Genomic DNA, 14,283 nt, shown 5'->3' on the forward strand with positions numbered 1-14,283 from the left:
AGATTAAAGTTACAGGTGGCATCTATTGCTGCAGAGTTAGATGCTCAGAAAAGTTTATTTTGTCTGAGACCACTGCAGGTGAACTTCCTTTACAGCATGCACCCCCCTCCCATCCCTTCCCCTCTCCTCCCACTGCCAATAAGTGACACATGGGCCAGGCTTCCCCAAAATAACCTGCGACCAATGCCCTGACAAATGTTCCTTGTGGCGAAAAGTTCCCCCAGCTACTCGGCTCCATTTATTCCCCCCACTATAAACTCGGGGTTAGTGGTAAAACCGTGAAGGCTGGACAGCTGCCTCCATTTGAGGCTTTTTCCACAGGTGGCAGCCGCAGGAAGACTGGAATCTCCTTGTTTGTGCACAGGTGCACGCACTCTTTGCAAGGCCCAGCTGGGTTTATTCTGAAGGTAAATGTCACCACCTGCGATGTGAATTGTCCAGTGTTGTGTTGTCATAAGCTCTGCAAAATGTCTGACAGCGAGTCTCTGGTCTATTTCTGTTGGAATGTTTAATTGAATTATGTGTACTGGCGTGGGTGGTGTGGTGTTCAGGGTCACATAATTAAAGTTCTGCTTGTGCCATTTGATTAATGATTATTTTGGCTGGTCAAATTTCGGATAACAAGGGTGAGCCGGGGAACTGCTTTTTTGTTGATTTTTCTTCGTGTAAGCGGAGCCCTCAGCTATTATTAGATATGACTTGGTGAGGTTGGAGCCTGTTTGCAGAGGATTAATGCACACAACAGCTGCAGCCTCGGGTTTGTTGGAAGGGCACCGGGTATGTCTCTTAATTGCACTGATTTGAGTGTCAGTAGCATGTGTCTGTACTCAATAACGCACCTATAATCAGAGTTTGTTGCAAGACTAAATCTTATATATTTGTAGGTTTTATATATTGGGGAGGGGGAGACGGGATTATTTTATTGCAGATCTGGTATCAGTTCACAAACTTGATACCCAGTCAAGGCTGAAATCATGCTAAAATAAAAACGCTATTTTTACCAGATGTCCCCTACGTTCACCTGCAGCTTCGGAATTCCAGAACGATCCAATATTTCAGATGTGAAATAGAGTGAATTGTGTTCAAAACAAGATCAAAACAAAATATTGTGATATTTAGACCGGAGAGTCTTGTTACCAGTTGCACACTAACAGTTCTTGTGATGTAAATTGTAAAAACAGCTGTGAGGAAAGGGTCCTTGCAAGCGTATTCATCTTAATTAATGTCACAGATTACCTGGTTTTGTTTTACACAGCATGCAGGAGAACACAGAGCAGCCTCAGTCCCTGTCTCAGCTCTTAAGGGAGAGCTACATGGCTGAGGCCAGGGCCCAGCATCGTCACAGCCGCGCAGATGCCTCCTCCTCGCACCTTCAGTTCCACTGCCCCTTGAAGGGTAAAGCAAATGACCACATGGGCCACGGCGATGTCCATTTTCCAGATCTCTCGGCCTTCCTGAGCCAAGAGGAGCTGGACAAGAGCGTAAACCTGGCCCGGCAGGCCATCGGACACGAGGACAGGGCAGAGGTCAGCGCCTCTGTCACCCCAGCAGCCCTGTCCAAAACCCACTCATCCTCAGCCTCATCTGAACCCCTGCCTGTCCCATTGGCTAACCACTCAGTGGCCCCCTTCACCGCCCCCACCAACCAGCCACTTCCTGAATTCAACAAACTGCCAGCAGCTCACATATCCTTCACCCAAGACAGGACGATGCACAAGACATCCTCACGGCATGACAACATGATCAGGAACAGCCGGGACAGCGGCGAAGGAATCAATGACTCCAACAGGGGGGGGAGAAACGCTCCCTATAACCTGGAGACCCAGTCCAAGAAAGAATTCCTCAACAAGGCAGCGGACTTTATCGAGGAGCTCTCTTCTCTGTTCAAGGCTAACAGCTCCAAACGGATACGACCCAGATCTTGCAAATCCCACCGGACTAGGAGCCAGAACAAGAGCCACAATGATGGATCATTTGATCCCCTGGATGAGGATACCAGGGAGCGTGCCCTCATGTCCACAGAGGAGGAGAGGGAGAGGCCTTACCCTGCTGTTAGCCACCAAACAGAGGAGCAGCCGGACGCTGGGATCGGCCACTTTCAGGACTGCAGGATTACTGAGGCGCTGCAGCAAAACTGTCTCGACCAGGACGTCGAGAAAGAGACCGACGGTCGTGTCCTGACAGAGACGTCCTACCCAGCAGAGCCTGTATGTGAGCCGCCTCATTTTATCCAGAAACTGAAGAGCAGGGAGATCGCCGAGGGCAGCAAGGTGCAGTTGGACTGCATCGTAAGAGGATTCCCGCTGCCTGAAGTCAGGTAAGCAAACCCAAACAGCACCAGGCTGACCTGTGACTTCTAATCATGTTCTCTTCAAAACGGACCGAACCTCGAGGATGTTTGCTCCCACGGATGACGTCACGATCTACAGAGTGGAGCTGTGGCGTCACGTTTCCATTCAAACTCACTGAATCTGAAGTAAATTATTCATATTTAACCATTTATATTATATCATCCACTCTAACATTCGGTTTAGTTCCGTATTAGTTGTTGTTAGTAGAGTTTTCAAGAAGTTGTTGGTCAAGCTTTCATCGGCCCAGACTTGTAGTAAAATGTATGAAGTGTTGCCATGGAGATAAACCTAAAGTTAACATTGTGGAAATCAGCTGTTGTTTTCAATAGTGATTTCACACAAGTGAAAAAGATGATTAAATCAGAGGCCAAGAATTGAAAACCTGGAGAACATCACATGAGCAGAGCTGCGATGATGCTGAAGTTCCTCAGTCATGATGCTGTTTTTCTGATACTTGCAGACAAAAGTGACATGTGATGACAGCTGTTCCTGAACGGTGCATGTGCGTGATAACAGAACCCCCAGGGTTCCCTGCCTCTTCCATAGAATGATGTCCACAAAACACGACCCACATGTTGACCCCTCGGCAGAAATGAAAACATTTTTTCAGCAAGTGAGATGGATTTAGCCATCGTTCTGGCTTATTCGTGACACTTATGTTAACCTTGTCTGTTAGTCACAGGGTGTCAGACTATAGGGGGCATGGGCTTGTTGGTCTCACTAACATTGTTGAGCCATGAACGTACACTTGTCTGGAGAGAATGTCGCTCTCTGCCATTTTTAGCCCGGACAAGCACAGCGAGCTGTAGTTGTGTCTGATAATGGAACCGAGCGAGCTCTTGACAGCACCGTGACGTGTCTGGTAAGGTGCTTTACACTGACATTCCTCAGCCAGTATCTTTATTTTCTCATTTAGAGAGCTGCTTTTGTTCTTTTTCTGCATGTCCCCCAAATGTGCCACTAGTTTGTGGTGTGGCGTTTGCACTTGTCCCACGAATGTTCATTTTATGATGTTTAAAACCTAAAACTGCCGCTGTCATCACTAGTTGTATTTTAAAGCCAAAGTTTCAGGCTCAGATTTCCTGTCCCTGGTGTGTCAGAGTGAAACACTGCGTGTATTACAAGTCTATGTTTAGCACTTTGCGTATGAGATTGTGTCAGTCAGTCAGAGCTCTGGGCTCCAGTGGGAATCTCCTCGGTGGCTCTGACATCCGTAGGAAAATAACCCCGACAGGTGCAGCAAGCAGGGTCTCAGCCTCACAGACCGTCCAGCTCATCTACTACTCATGCTTTCAATTTAGACCCTTACTCATTTGAAATGATATAGCTCACCTCAGATCTGGCTGACTAGAGAATTTAAGCTGAAAGCTACGCCTGGATTACTGGCTTGTTTTTAACTGCTGGATTTTGGTGCTTGTAGAATATCAGACAACATAACTCTGAGACAACATAACTCTGAGACAACATAACTCTGACCTTCCCGTACGAATGTTCTACTGCCCTGATTTTAGAATTCCATCTGCACATTCCTCTGTGTTCATTGGCCTGATCTGGTAAAGCATCAAAGTTCATTTGTTGAAAATAGATTGAGCATAAGTCGCTGGTCAGGATGTGGAAAGCTGGACGTTTATTATTAGCATATGAGAAAATGAACGGGCTGTTTACGACTGGAGCTCAGAGCTTTGGGAATTTACTGCTATTTATTTTTTGTTTGGTGTTTCCAAAAGTATGGAGCCTTTTTATGTCATAATATAGCCAGAATGATTAAGTATAAGAGATGATTTGGCTTCAGATGTTTGTGATGTGTTTGTTCTTCATCATAGTCTTTAAATGACTGGGATCTTTTCCCCAGTATTAGTGTAGTGAGAGACCAGTGTCAGGGGGCCAGTTAAGAGAGGAGACGTCCTGCTGAAACAAAATTGCAGGTCGGGACATTTATTGGAATGGAAATAAGCCAGACCTTTGTGTATTATTGCAGATGGTTCTGTGAGGGCAAGGAGCTGGAGAACAGCCCTGATATTCAGATCATCAACGACGGCGAGCTCCACTCTCTCATCATCTCAGAAGCGTTTGAAGAAGACACCGGGCGCTACTCCTGCTTTGCCTCTAACATCTACGGCACCGACTCCACGTCAGCTGAGATCTACGTGGAAGGTGGTGTCCGTCCCTTCCTCACGGCCACAGCTGTGCTTTACCCTGTTGCTGATGAAGAATGTGTGTTTATTTGTGCAGGTGCCTCCTCCTCTGACTCCGAGGGAGAGCATCATTTTGAACACACAGCCCAGTGAGTGTTTAAGCCCCATTTTCATTTTAACTATTGAGCCACTTTATTTGATCGCGAGTATCGTCTTTCTTTCTGCTATTTGAAGGTTTCAGCCAAAATCTTTACCCCCATTTTCAAGTCAGGCTCTCTCTGCAGAGCAGGAAGACCCTCTGTTATCTCCTGAAGCAGCCACTGAGGAACCAGCAGAGCCACCGCCCCCACCAACAACTAACCAAATACCCCCAGAACCTCCTGCAAAAATACTTCCAGTCTCAGATTTCTCCCAAACCCCGGCGAAGCCTGCAACGCAGGTGACCGAGCAGGCGGATCCAACGCTATCTGTGCAGGGGATTTCTGCTTTGTCAGCAAGTGACCCAGAACATCCTGAAAGTCAGACAGCCATTTCACCCGTGTCCTTGCTGCCGCCAGCGCAGTCCGCCTCAGCAGCCACCTCGCTGCCTTTGAGCGCAGTTCCATCCCCTCCACCTGCTTTGACACCTCCCACCCAGGCATCCCACCCTGAGGTACAACCACCATCAACTTCCGCCCATATTATTAGATTAGCTCTGTTTGTTTTAACCACCTTATCAACTAATGTCCAGAATCAGGCCCCCAGCTGTAATTATCTGCAAGGTCTGAATGGGCAGCCTGTCATGGCAGCACCCATATTCACAAAGGTACGTTCCTCTGCGTGTTCTCCACTCTAGTCTTCATCTGCCTTCAGATCTACCATCGACTGTTTGTTGTCCCTCCAGAACCTGCAAGAGCTCTATGCATCCGAAGGCCAATTGGTGGTGCTAGAGTGCCGTGTGAAAGGAGTACCGTCCCCGCGAGTGGCCTGGTATAGGAATGAAAGCATGATTGAGGATTCCCCAGATTTCAGGATCCTACAGAAAAGTAAGGCATAATTATGATTGTTGTTGTTGTTGTTGTTGTTGTTGTTAGTAGCAGAAGTAGCTGTGGCAGTAGTAGTGGTCATTCAAGTTCAAAAATATTTAATGATCCCCTCAAGCACTTATTCTACAGACTGGAAACATTAAAAAGTGTTTTGAACAAACTGTGGCCTGTGTAGAAGCCTGCAGGTATATTTGTATGTGTTTTTGGAAGTGCAGTGGAAAGACTTTTTCCAAGGAAAATCTTATCTTCTTCTTTTAAATGTTTTTTTTTCCGTCCGTATTTCACTTGATAAGTATGGAGATGTGTTAAACTGCGTTTGGCATCCCACTCAAATGTTTTGTGGCTCTGTGGAAAATTAAGATCACAACTGACATCCTAAGAAAACAGTGACTCAGCAGTGATGGGGAACTTTTGGTGTTTACTTCTGTTCCAGAGCCCAGATCTCCAGCTGAACCAGGTAAGCGTTTGAATCCCCACCTTCATGCACAAGGGATGTGTGCACCAAAGCAGTTGGTTGTGTGTTAATGATGCTGCAGCCACAGTACATATTGCCTTTTACTGAAGTGTTTATAGTCTAAGCCGAGCCTTGTGCTCCTCTTCTGTATATAAGCCAAGGCTGCGTTCCCCTGACTCTAGACCATATAAGGCTTCCTCTCATCCTGTATCAAACTGCCCCGGTAGATCACTGTAACCTGATTTAGCTGCAGATAGACTCAAATGCAGAAGGAGTTTTTACCCACAAGTTGTGTGTCTGTCCTCACTAATGCATACTGGAAGTCTCTCTAGATAAGAACTTGGTTTTATGTAGCAACACAGCATTGTGTCATTTTAAAAACCAATTATATTTTAGAGGAAATATGCACTCTGGTGATTGCTGAAGTTTTTCCTGAAGATTCTGGCATGTTTACTTGTACTGCAAGTAACACGTTTGGAACTGTCTCCAGCACAGCTGCACTAAGGGTCCAAGGTAATGTTTTCTAAAATTGCTGGCGTCCATTTGCTGTTATTTAATTGCATCTAATTAACATATTTCTGTGATTTCATCAGGGAATGGCAACAGCAACCATGTCAGGCCTTTGAGCAGTGTACAGGTGGAGCCTGGCCAAAGCCAAGAACCCCAACCAGAGGTGACTGTGACCAACAGCATCAAGCCCCACTCCAGCACCATTTGCCTGGACCCGCTCATCTCTGGTAACATACGGCTGGAGCCCTTAAACACCTGCACCCTCCGCTTGGATCCCCACAACTCCAGCATGTTGCGACCAGATCCACCATGCACCAGTTCACCCAGTGTGCAAACCTGCAGTCAGAGCAGCAGCTACTGCCTCAGCGCTCAACGTTTAAATCCTGTCTACCTCCACCAGAGCCCTGTTGAACCCAGTGGAGCTAATCCAGAGCCCCAAAACAACCAGGGGGGGCATTCTTACACCAAACCCTTCACCTTTGTGCCTGCTTATGATGCTCCAGTTGGGCAGGTTTCCAGATCTTCAGTGTCCTTTCGTGATACCAAAGTTAAGGATGCCCCCGACCATGAGAATGGGAATCAGGTTGTAGTGCCTCTTCCGGATCCCCCTCCCAACTCCTGCTTAAAGTCAGGCACCCTGACAAACCACAAGGACCCGCGCTCCAGCTCCAGAGCTGGCCTGCGCGTGCACTTCAAATTGCCGGAGGATGAAGAAGAAGCGCAAAGTGACACATCCTGTCAGTCTGAAGATGCTGCTCAGATGTCTGCCAAGGAACCGCCACCGGTCCGAGCTAAGCCCAAACTGTGAGTAGAACAGATAATAAAAAACAACAAGTGGAACCAGCCGATGGCTGCAGTGTGGGAGGAAAGGAGATTTTTTATAGATGAGTTGTGAACACTGCTCTTGTGTTACATTAAAGGGTGTAATAAGAGGTGGGAGGTTCTTCCTCCACTGCATTTACAAGCAGCTTCAACCAGCTACAATTCATAAACGCATCCACTCAGACTTCAAATGTGGGCTTTGCAGCTTTCTAAAACAAAGGATGGTATTTTCTACTTGTAAGTCTACGTGTTTTTGATGCTCTGATAGTTCTAGATAATGTTGGAAATGAATTCTTGCATGTTTGATTGTCCTTATTTTAGTCTCATTTGCCTAAAAGACAAAATACAATTTAGATAGATTAGTCTGAGACATTTTACATGAATTTGATAAATAAATAGTGATGCATTCAATTTGAAAGCTGTAGGTGAGTAAATGCAGGGTTCTTGTTTGTATCCCATAAAAGGGCAGCATATTCTTCACTGCTGGGGTTTACATGGATGGTTTATTAGAGGAGTGCAGCAAGCTTCCCCCCCTCACCTTTGACCATGTATAGTGTGATTTTTTTAAGCTGGGCCATTTGTTGTTGTTTTAATTGACAGGGACCCAGCTCAGCTCCAGCTTCTGCACAACCAGGTCCTGTTGGAGCAGCAGCAGGAGACGGAACCACAGACACAAACTCAACTCCAACCTCAATTCCACCCCACCACGCACGTCCAGGTCCAGCCCGAGGTCCAGACCTCCGGACAAGGTCTATCCTGGTCTTCTCAAATAAACCGGGGTCCCAATCCTCCACATTTCCACACCGCGACACCTCCCTCTACAGCTCTGCCGACCTCTGCCCCTCTCGCTCCAATGGTCAACACCACCTTTTCTCCCCCTCTCCAAACCTCTCCTGCTCCTCCTCAAGCCTTGCATATTCCTGCTCCTCAGCTAAAAACGTCCTCACTGGTGACATCCCCTCCACCTCCCCCACAGATAGGAGGAGCTGCTCCTCAGAGCATCCCCCCCGTAAGTCAGATGGATACCCTCCATACTGCCCACCTCTGTCTGTCCCCCGTTGCAAGAGCTGGACCCACAGCAAACTCTCTGACTCCCCTGGCACCAAAGCTGAGTGCAGCGCCCGTGCGATCCACCCCATCCTCGCAGCAGATCACGTCTCCAGCAGCCCAGCTGAGGAGCACCCATGCCTTCCTCATGAATCTCACACCCTCCTCCCTCCCCTTCAACTATGCCCGTCCAAAAGAATTCATAGCTGCACAGACTTTCTCCCCAGTCAGGAGCCCCCCTCTAACAGAATCCCCAGTACCTCTGCTGCAGGAACTTGCTGCAGAGCTCAACTCCTCAGAGGCAAGTTCTCCCACCATTCCACCTTTCTCCCCACCCCCGAGGGTTTTTCCCACACGGGTTCTGATGTCTCCCACCAGCCCTCCATCCTCCCTTGTGTCTTCTCCCACACCGGGATCGTCGTCTCTCCTGAGCAGCTCGTTCGCCATCCGAGCTCAGTCGCCCCTACATGCATCCTCCCCCACCTCCAGCAGCTCCACTCCGAGCCCTATTCAGAATCCCGTGGCATTTCTAAGTTCCGTCCTCCCATCCCTCTCCCTGGCTCAGCCAACCAACTCGATGGGCCTGCCGAAGGGGGCTCCGTCCGGGTACGCCTTTCCCAATGACCTGTCATTCGTGAGACCGATGGTGCAGCCCGATTGACCGTCTTTCATGTCTTTCAGGCTTAAAAAGAGCGTCCCAAAGGCACGACCTCAATCAACAGATAATGTTCGTGAAAGCAAAGAGATTCTCCATGAAATTGAGAAAAAGCTTCGATTTAGAGAGGAAACTCCACATTTTGCACATCAACAGGTACTATATACTCTCATGATTATTTAGCTGATTTCCCTCCATCGGTAGCAGTGGTGAAATGGAAAATGATTTCAAAGACAAAACAAATTACCTAAGACAAAACAAATTAGCACCGAAGTCCTCCTTTATCGAAATGTTGATTTCATTTTCAATTACATCCCTGTTTAGATATTTATGTGTCTAATGTCTGGGCATTGGATGTTGGTAGATTTGAATTGACACAAAGGTGAAGGTATGTGAATGCTAGCTGCCATCTAACCAAATGCTGGTATCTGTTTTAATCCTTTAAAGGATAATTTGGTTGTATCTTAACTAATGTTCATATTAAGGAAGCTGCCCTCACAATGTCTGAGAAATGAGGAAGAACCCATGTTCAAGCCGCACGTTCCTGACTTCATCTTGTACTGTCATTTACCCGTGTGTACCATCACCTAACGTATGCATGCTAGTAACGCCAACTTGTGTTCTTCCATCAGAATGTACAATGTGTGTATGTCAGTGTTCATCATCCATCCCTGTCCTCTCATAGAAGCTGAGTGTTGGGGGGAAAACAGCGAGCAGACCTGTCGGATCAAACTTTCCTGCTACTGTCGTTAGCTATGACGAGGTACAAGGATCCTCCCCACAGCGGCGTGCTCTCGGCTGTACGGGTCATTAAAATAATGCAACTAAAAGGAGAAACCGCAGTTCTCCTAAACTTATCTATAAAGCTTTATCTAATATTACACATAACATTTACTAATATTCAGGGAATTCAACTGATTTTAGGGTAAGAATCCATTAAACTTATTGAATGTTGCTGCTTTCTATACAATTAACTCATCGAAACGTCTTGTTTCCTTTTTTGTGATTTTTTTTTTCACATAGAAAATACCCTTATTTCCCAACCACTGTTATTAAATTTGTCTTTTTGTACTGTCTGAGGTGATGTAAGCATTTCTTAGTGTGACTCAAACAAGGAAGTGAGTGTTGGATTGTTTTTCTTTAATTTTGAGTGCTGCAGTTCATCATCTCTGTTCTCTGTTTTCTTCCACCAGTGCTGCCAGGCATGTGCTGCTGCATGTCATGTGACATGCCAGTTTGACAGTTCTGCTTATAAATTGCTACTCTAATGCTACAGTTACTAGATGACTGCACATAATCAGACTTGTAGTAAGAGCTTGTGCTGCATCTTTGATTACGTTTGATGGACAGTTGCCAAAATCCAAAACACATCTCCTTCCTATTCCCTGTTATTTATCATTCTAGACACTTCTGATATAATTTGGAGATCTTTGGAGAGCATAAAGTGGAAAGATTGTAAAAATTCACTATAACAGAAGAAGAGGCTTTGGTGGAAGTAAAATATATTTGGGACAAACGCAACCATAAGAGTTGCTATCATCCATCTGCAAATCCTGTTGTAAAGTCTTTATATAAACTTTATCAGTTTTTCAATGTTGCCAAGCTAATTTGGACCACAGAACAGACAATCATCTAACACCATCACCAGCCTAGGAGTTATAGGAGGCTTTAGGAGGTACCCGCAGACTAACTAGGACGTAAAATCACCTTTAAAGCTAACTGCAGTTAGACGGTGTGATACCAGGGCACAGAGGGAAGACCAGAGGACTGAACAGAGGAGTGACTTCATTTTTTAAGAGAAAGCAAAAATATTGGCCTATACCTTAAAATGATCAAATCCCAACAGATTAATCCTGTTGGAAAACAGGGAAGATGCATTTGTATTTTAACTCTGAGCATCAGCTTCTAAGATACCGTATGCATGTTACTGTCCAGCACAGTTCAGTGCTGGGATGCATCATTTGGCTTTGACTTTACATCATGGGTTTCTTTTTTTTCCCAGGAGTACAAAGTGTCCAGTTTTGAGCAGAGGCTCTTGAGTGAGATAGAATTTCGTTTAGAACGAACGCCTGTGGAGGAATCGGATGATGAAGTTCAACATGATGATGTCCCCACTGGGAAATGTATAGCGCCCATCTTTGAGAAGAAGCTGAAGAACTTCAAAGCTACGGAGGGCGTCCCTGTCACCTTCTCATGTAAAATATTGGGAATCCCTGTTCCAAAGGTGAGGGAGACACAACTGTAACCCCCCCTTAGGAAGCAATACATTTATCTGTAAATCCTCAACAGGTTTACTGGTTCAAAGATGGCAAGCAGATCTTAAAAAAGAACGTCCATTACAGGAAGATAAGAGAGGGGGATGGAACCTGTGCTTTACATATTGAGTGCACGACCAGTGATGATGATGGGAACTACACCGTAATGGCGGCTAATCCACAGGTAGTACACTTCTTGTCTGAGTTAGCATGAGCTTCCCTCTGAAAGCAAAATCCAAACTCTTGTTTAATCACCATCAGGGACGGATCAGCTGCTCAGGTCATTTGATAGTCCAAACGGGACCTCTCAGAACCCGACTGTCCCATTTTCATTCTCAGAGGTGAGCAGAAGTCATTTGCAAGTGGAGGAACTGGATCATTTTGACATCATATATCATGTCCCCTCTGCTTACACATTCTTTTCAGGGGGCAATCCTGCGTACGGGATGCTGAGGGTGAGCAAACCCAGGAGCGCTTTTTTCAGCCTCATTTCCTTCAAGCTCCAGGAGACATGCTGGCTCATGAGGGAAAACTGTGCAGGCTAGACTGTAAAGTGAGAATCAGGCCAGGGGACCACAGAAAATGTGGGAATTGGTTTTCATTATGTTTTCCCTCTCATTGATTTCACTGTTTTCTTGTCCTCCAGGTGAGTGGTCTACCCATCCCAGAGTTGATGTGGTTGGTCAACGGGAAACCCATCTACTCAGACCTGTATCATAAGATGCTGGTGCGGGAGAATGGAGTGCACTCTCTGGTCATTGATCCTCTGACACAGAAGGATTCCGGCACATACACGTGCATTGCAAGCAACAAAGCGGGACAGAGCTCCTTTAGCCTGGAACTGACAGTCGTGGGTAAGAAAGAGGTGGTTCCCTGCTGTGTCTTGTGCCTTGGCTTTGAAGCCACATTCATTCAAATCACTTCCACCCCAGAGAAAGAGATGAAGTATCCTCCCCAGTTCTTGGAAAAGCTGCAGAACATGGGGATTCCCGAAGGAACTCCCGTCAGGTTGGAATGCCGAGTTGTGGGTATGCCCCCTCCTGCCATCTTCTGGAAGAAAGACAATGACTCGATACCGAATACTAAAGAGAGAATCACGTAAGCAAACGCCAGAAGTAAAGTTCTTTTGCCTTTGGTTCCAGTTAAAACTATGTAGGTTCTTTATACCGAGACTACACTCTGACAAATTCGATAAGGTGATGTCCTACCGATTGAATGGTTCCTTTGGGATTTAACTCTTGTGTTTCTGTCTATTTCAGTATGACTCGGGATGCAACAGGATACGTTTGTCTCCTTATCCAACCAACAAAAAAGGATGATGCGGGCTGGTACACAGTTTCAGCAAAAAATGAAGCTGGAATAGTGTCGTGCACATGCAGGCTCGATATCTATGGTTAATATCCTCTATAGCTGCGTAGTTATCAACCTTGTTGAGACTTGTACGGCATTTGTAAGCCTGGCACTCTAAGTCGTAATACTAGCTGTCTGCTGCACCTTCAGCTCAGTGGCATCAGAGCATCCCTGCCCCCATGAGGAAGGCTCCGCGGACAGGCAGCCGCTACGCAGCTCTGACGGGCCAGGGGCTTGACATCAAGTCTGTGTTCCCCACCTCTGAGACCAGCCCCATCCTCTTCTCCAGCTCCCCCGCCGAGGCCATGCTGGAGAGCGAAGAGCTGTGAGGCCTGACTACGCCGTCGGGTCATCTGATTTGCGTCAAGGAAACCACAAAACTGTGTGTCAACCATCAGCAGTGATGGTGGGTTTTTGTCCTCCACGCTGTCAAGCCACGCGATGCCAGTTTCACATCCAGAAAACAAAAATGACTGCAAAGTCTTAGCTCTCGAGCCAGCAGAGGCCTTAAAACATGTCTGACAGTTTTTTCTATATCAAATTTGGTTGTGACAGTGAGGTTGTTGCTAAATGTTGCTTGCATCAGTACTATTCTCATAATGGTACTTGCTCTCCTGAATTTCATTTTACTTCTTTATTGCAACACATATATACTTGCACTGGTGGTACACTAAGGGTACATTAATTACCATTAGTTAAGGCCTTTATAAGCCTTATCTGTGATTTAATGTGTCAGCTGTTTATTTATTTACATTGTCAACTCAAGGAAACAATTGTCCCATAACTGACAATTCAAATATATTAATGCTCACAATATTTAGTAGTTCAGTCATCCCACATTACACTCCGATCATTAACACACTCATCTACTCATAAAGTTAATTAAGACTCATGACTTCAAATATACCCTAAATGCAATTTTCTGGACTCTGGAGGACTACTAATATTGCTACCACTACTATTACTGTTACTACTACTACTACTACTATTGCTACCACTACTATTAAATTCAATTCTACTATTAGAACTATTAGATTCAATTAGATTCAATTTCCCCACGGGGATGAATAAAGTACATCTTAATCTTAATTACTGCTACTACTACGACTATTACTGTTTCTACTACTACTACTACTATTGCTACCACTACTATTACTGCTACTACTACTATTATTGCTACCACTACTATTACTGCTACTGCTACTACTACTATTACTGTTACTACTACTACTATTGCTACTACTACCACTATTGCTACCACTACTATTACTGCTACTACTATGACTATTACTGTTACTACTACCGTACTACTATTACTGTTACTACTACTACTACTATTGCTACCACTACTATTACTGCTACTACTATTACTGTTACTACTACTACTATTGCTACCACTACTATTACTGCTACTACTATTACTGTTACTACTACTACTATTGCTACCACTACTATTACTGCTACTACTATTACTGTTACTAATACTATTACTACTACTATTGCTACCACAACTATAACTGCTACTACTATTACTGTTAATATTACTACTATTGCTACTACTACTACTATTGCTACCACTAGGATTACTGTTACTACTACTACTATTGCTACCACTACTATTACTGCTACTACTATTACTGTTAATACTACTACAACTATTACTGTTACTACTACTACTA

The 14,283-nt window shown here is 45.4% G+C and overlaps 1 protein-coding gene across 2 annotated transcripts; it reads left to right on the forward strand.

The window, feature by feature from the left end:
• The first annotated feature begins 27 nt into the window (after positions 1-27).
• Positions 28-13,768, forward strand: mypn (myopalladin). Of its 2 annotated transcripts, XM_011602935.2 has the most exons (21): positions 28-407; positions 1,256-2,317; positions 4,330-4,505; positions 4,584-4,635; positions 4,721-5,138; positions 5,217-5,291; positions 5,370-5,511; positions 5,945-5,968; positions 6,362-6,478; positions 6,559-7,279; positions 7,898-8,950; positions 9,026-9,155; positions 9,685-9,762; positions 11,002-11,223; positions 11,289-11,438; positions 11,516-11,595; positions 11,681-11,807; positions 11,901-12,108; positions 12,187-12,352; positions 12,514-12,647; positions 12,755-13,768. In XM_011602935.2, the coding sequence occupies exons 2-21, from the start codon at positions 1,257-1,259 to the stop codon at positions 12,931-12,933; spliced, it is 5,313 nt and encodes a 1,770-aa protein (XP_011601237.2). In that variant the 5' UTR covers positions 28-407; position 1,256; the 3' UTR covers positions 12,934-13,768. The 2 variants fall into 2 exon arrangements, with proteins under 2 accessions (XP_011601237.2, XP_029690708.1); XM_029834848.1 differs by lacking the exon at positions 9,685-9,762.
• The last annotated feature ends 515 nt before the right edge of the window (positions 13,769-14,283 follow it).

Source organism: Takifugu rubripes, chromosome 4 (assembly GCF_901000725.2).
Source record: "Takifugu rubripes chromosome 4, fTakRub1.2, whole genome shotgun sequence".
Taxonomy (NCBI): domain Eukaryota; kingdom Metazoa; phylum Chordata; class Actinopteri; order Tetraodontiformes; family Tetraodontidae; genus Takifugu; species Takifugu rubripes.

Coding starts and splice junctions, on each gene's coding strand:
- mypn (XM_011602935.2), top strand. CDS start 1,257: ATGCAGGAGAACACAGAGCAGCCTCAGTCCCTGTCTCAGCTCTTAAGG. Junction 11,439..11,515: donor TAATGGCGGCTAATCCACAG/GTAGTACACTTC, acceptor AATCACCATCAG/GGACGGATCAGCTGCTCAGG. Junction 12,648..12,754: donor ATGCAGGCTCGATATCTATG/GTTAATATCCTC, acceptor CTGCACCTTCAG/CTCAGTGGCATCAGAGCATC.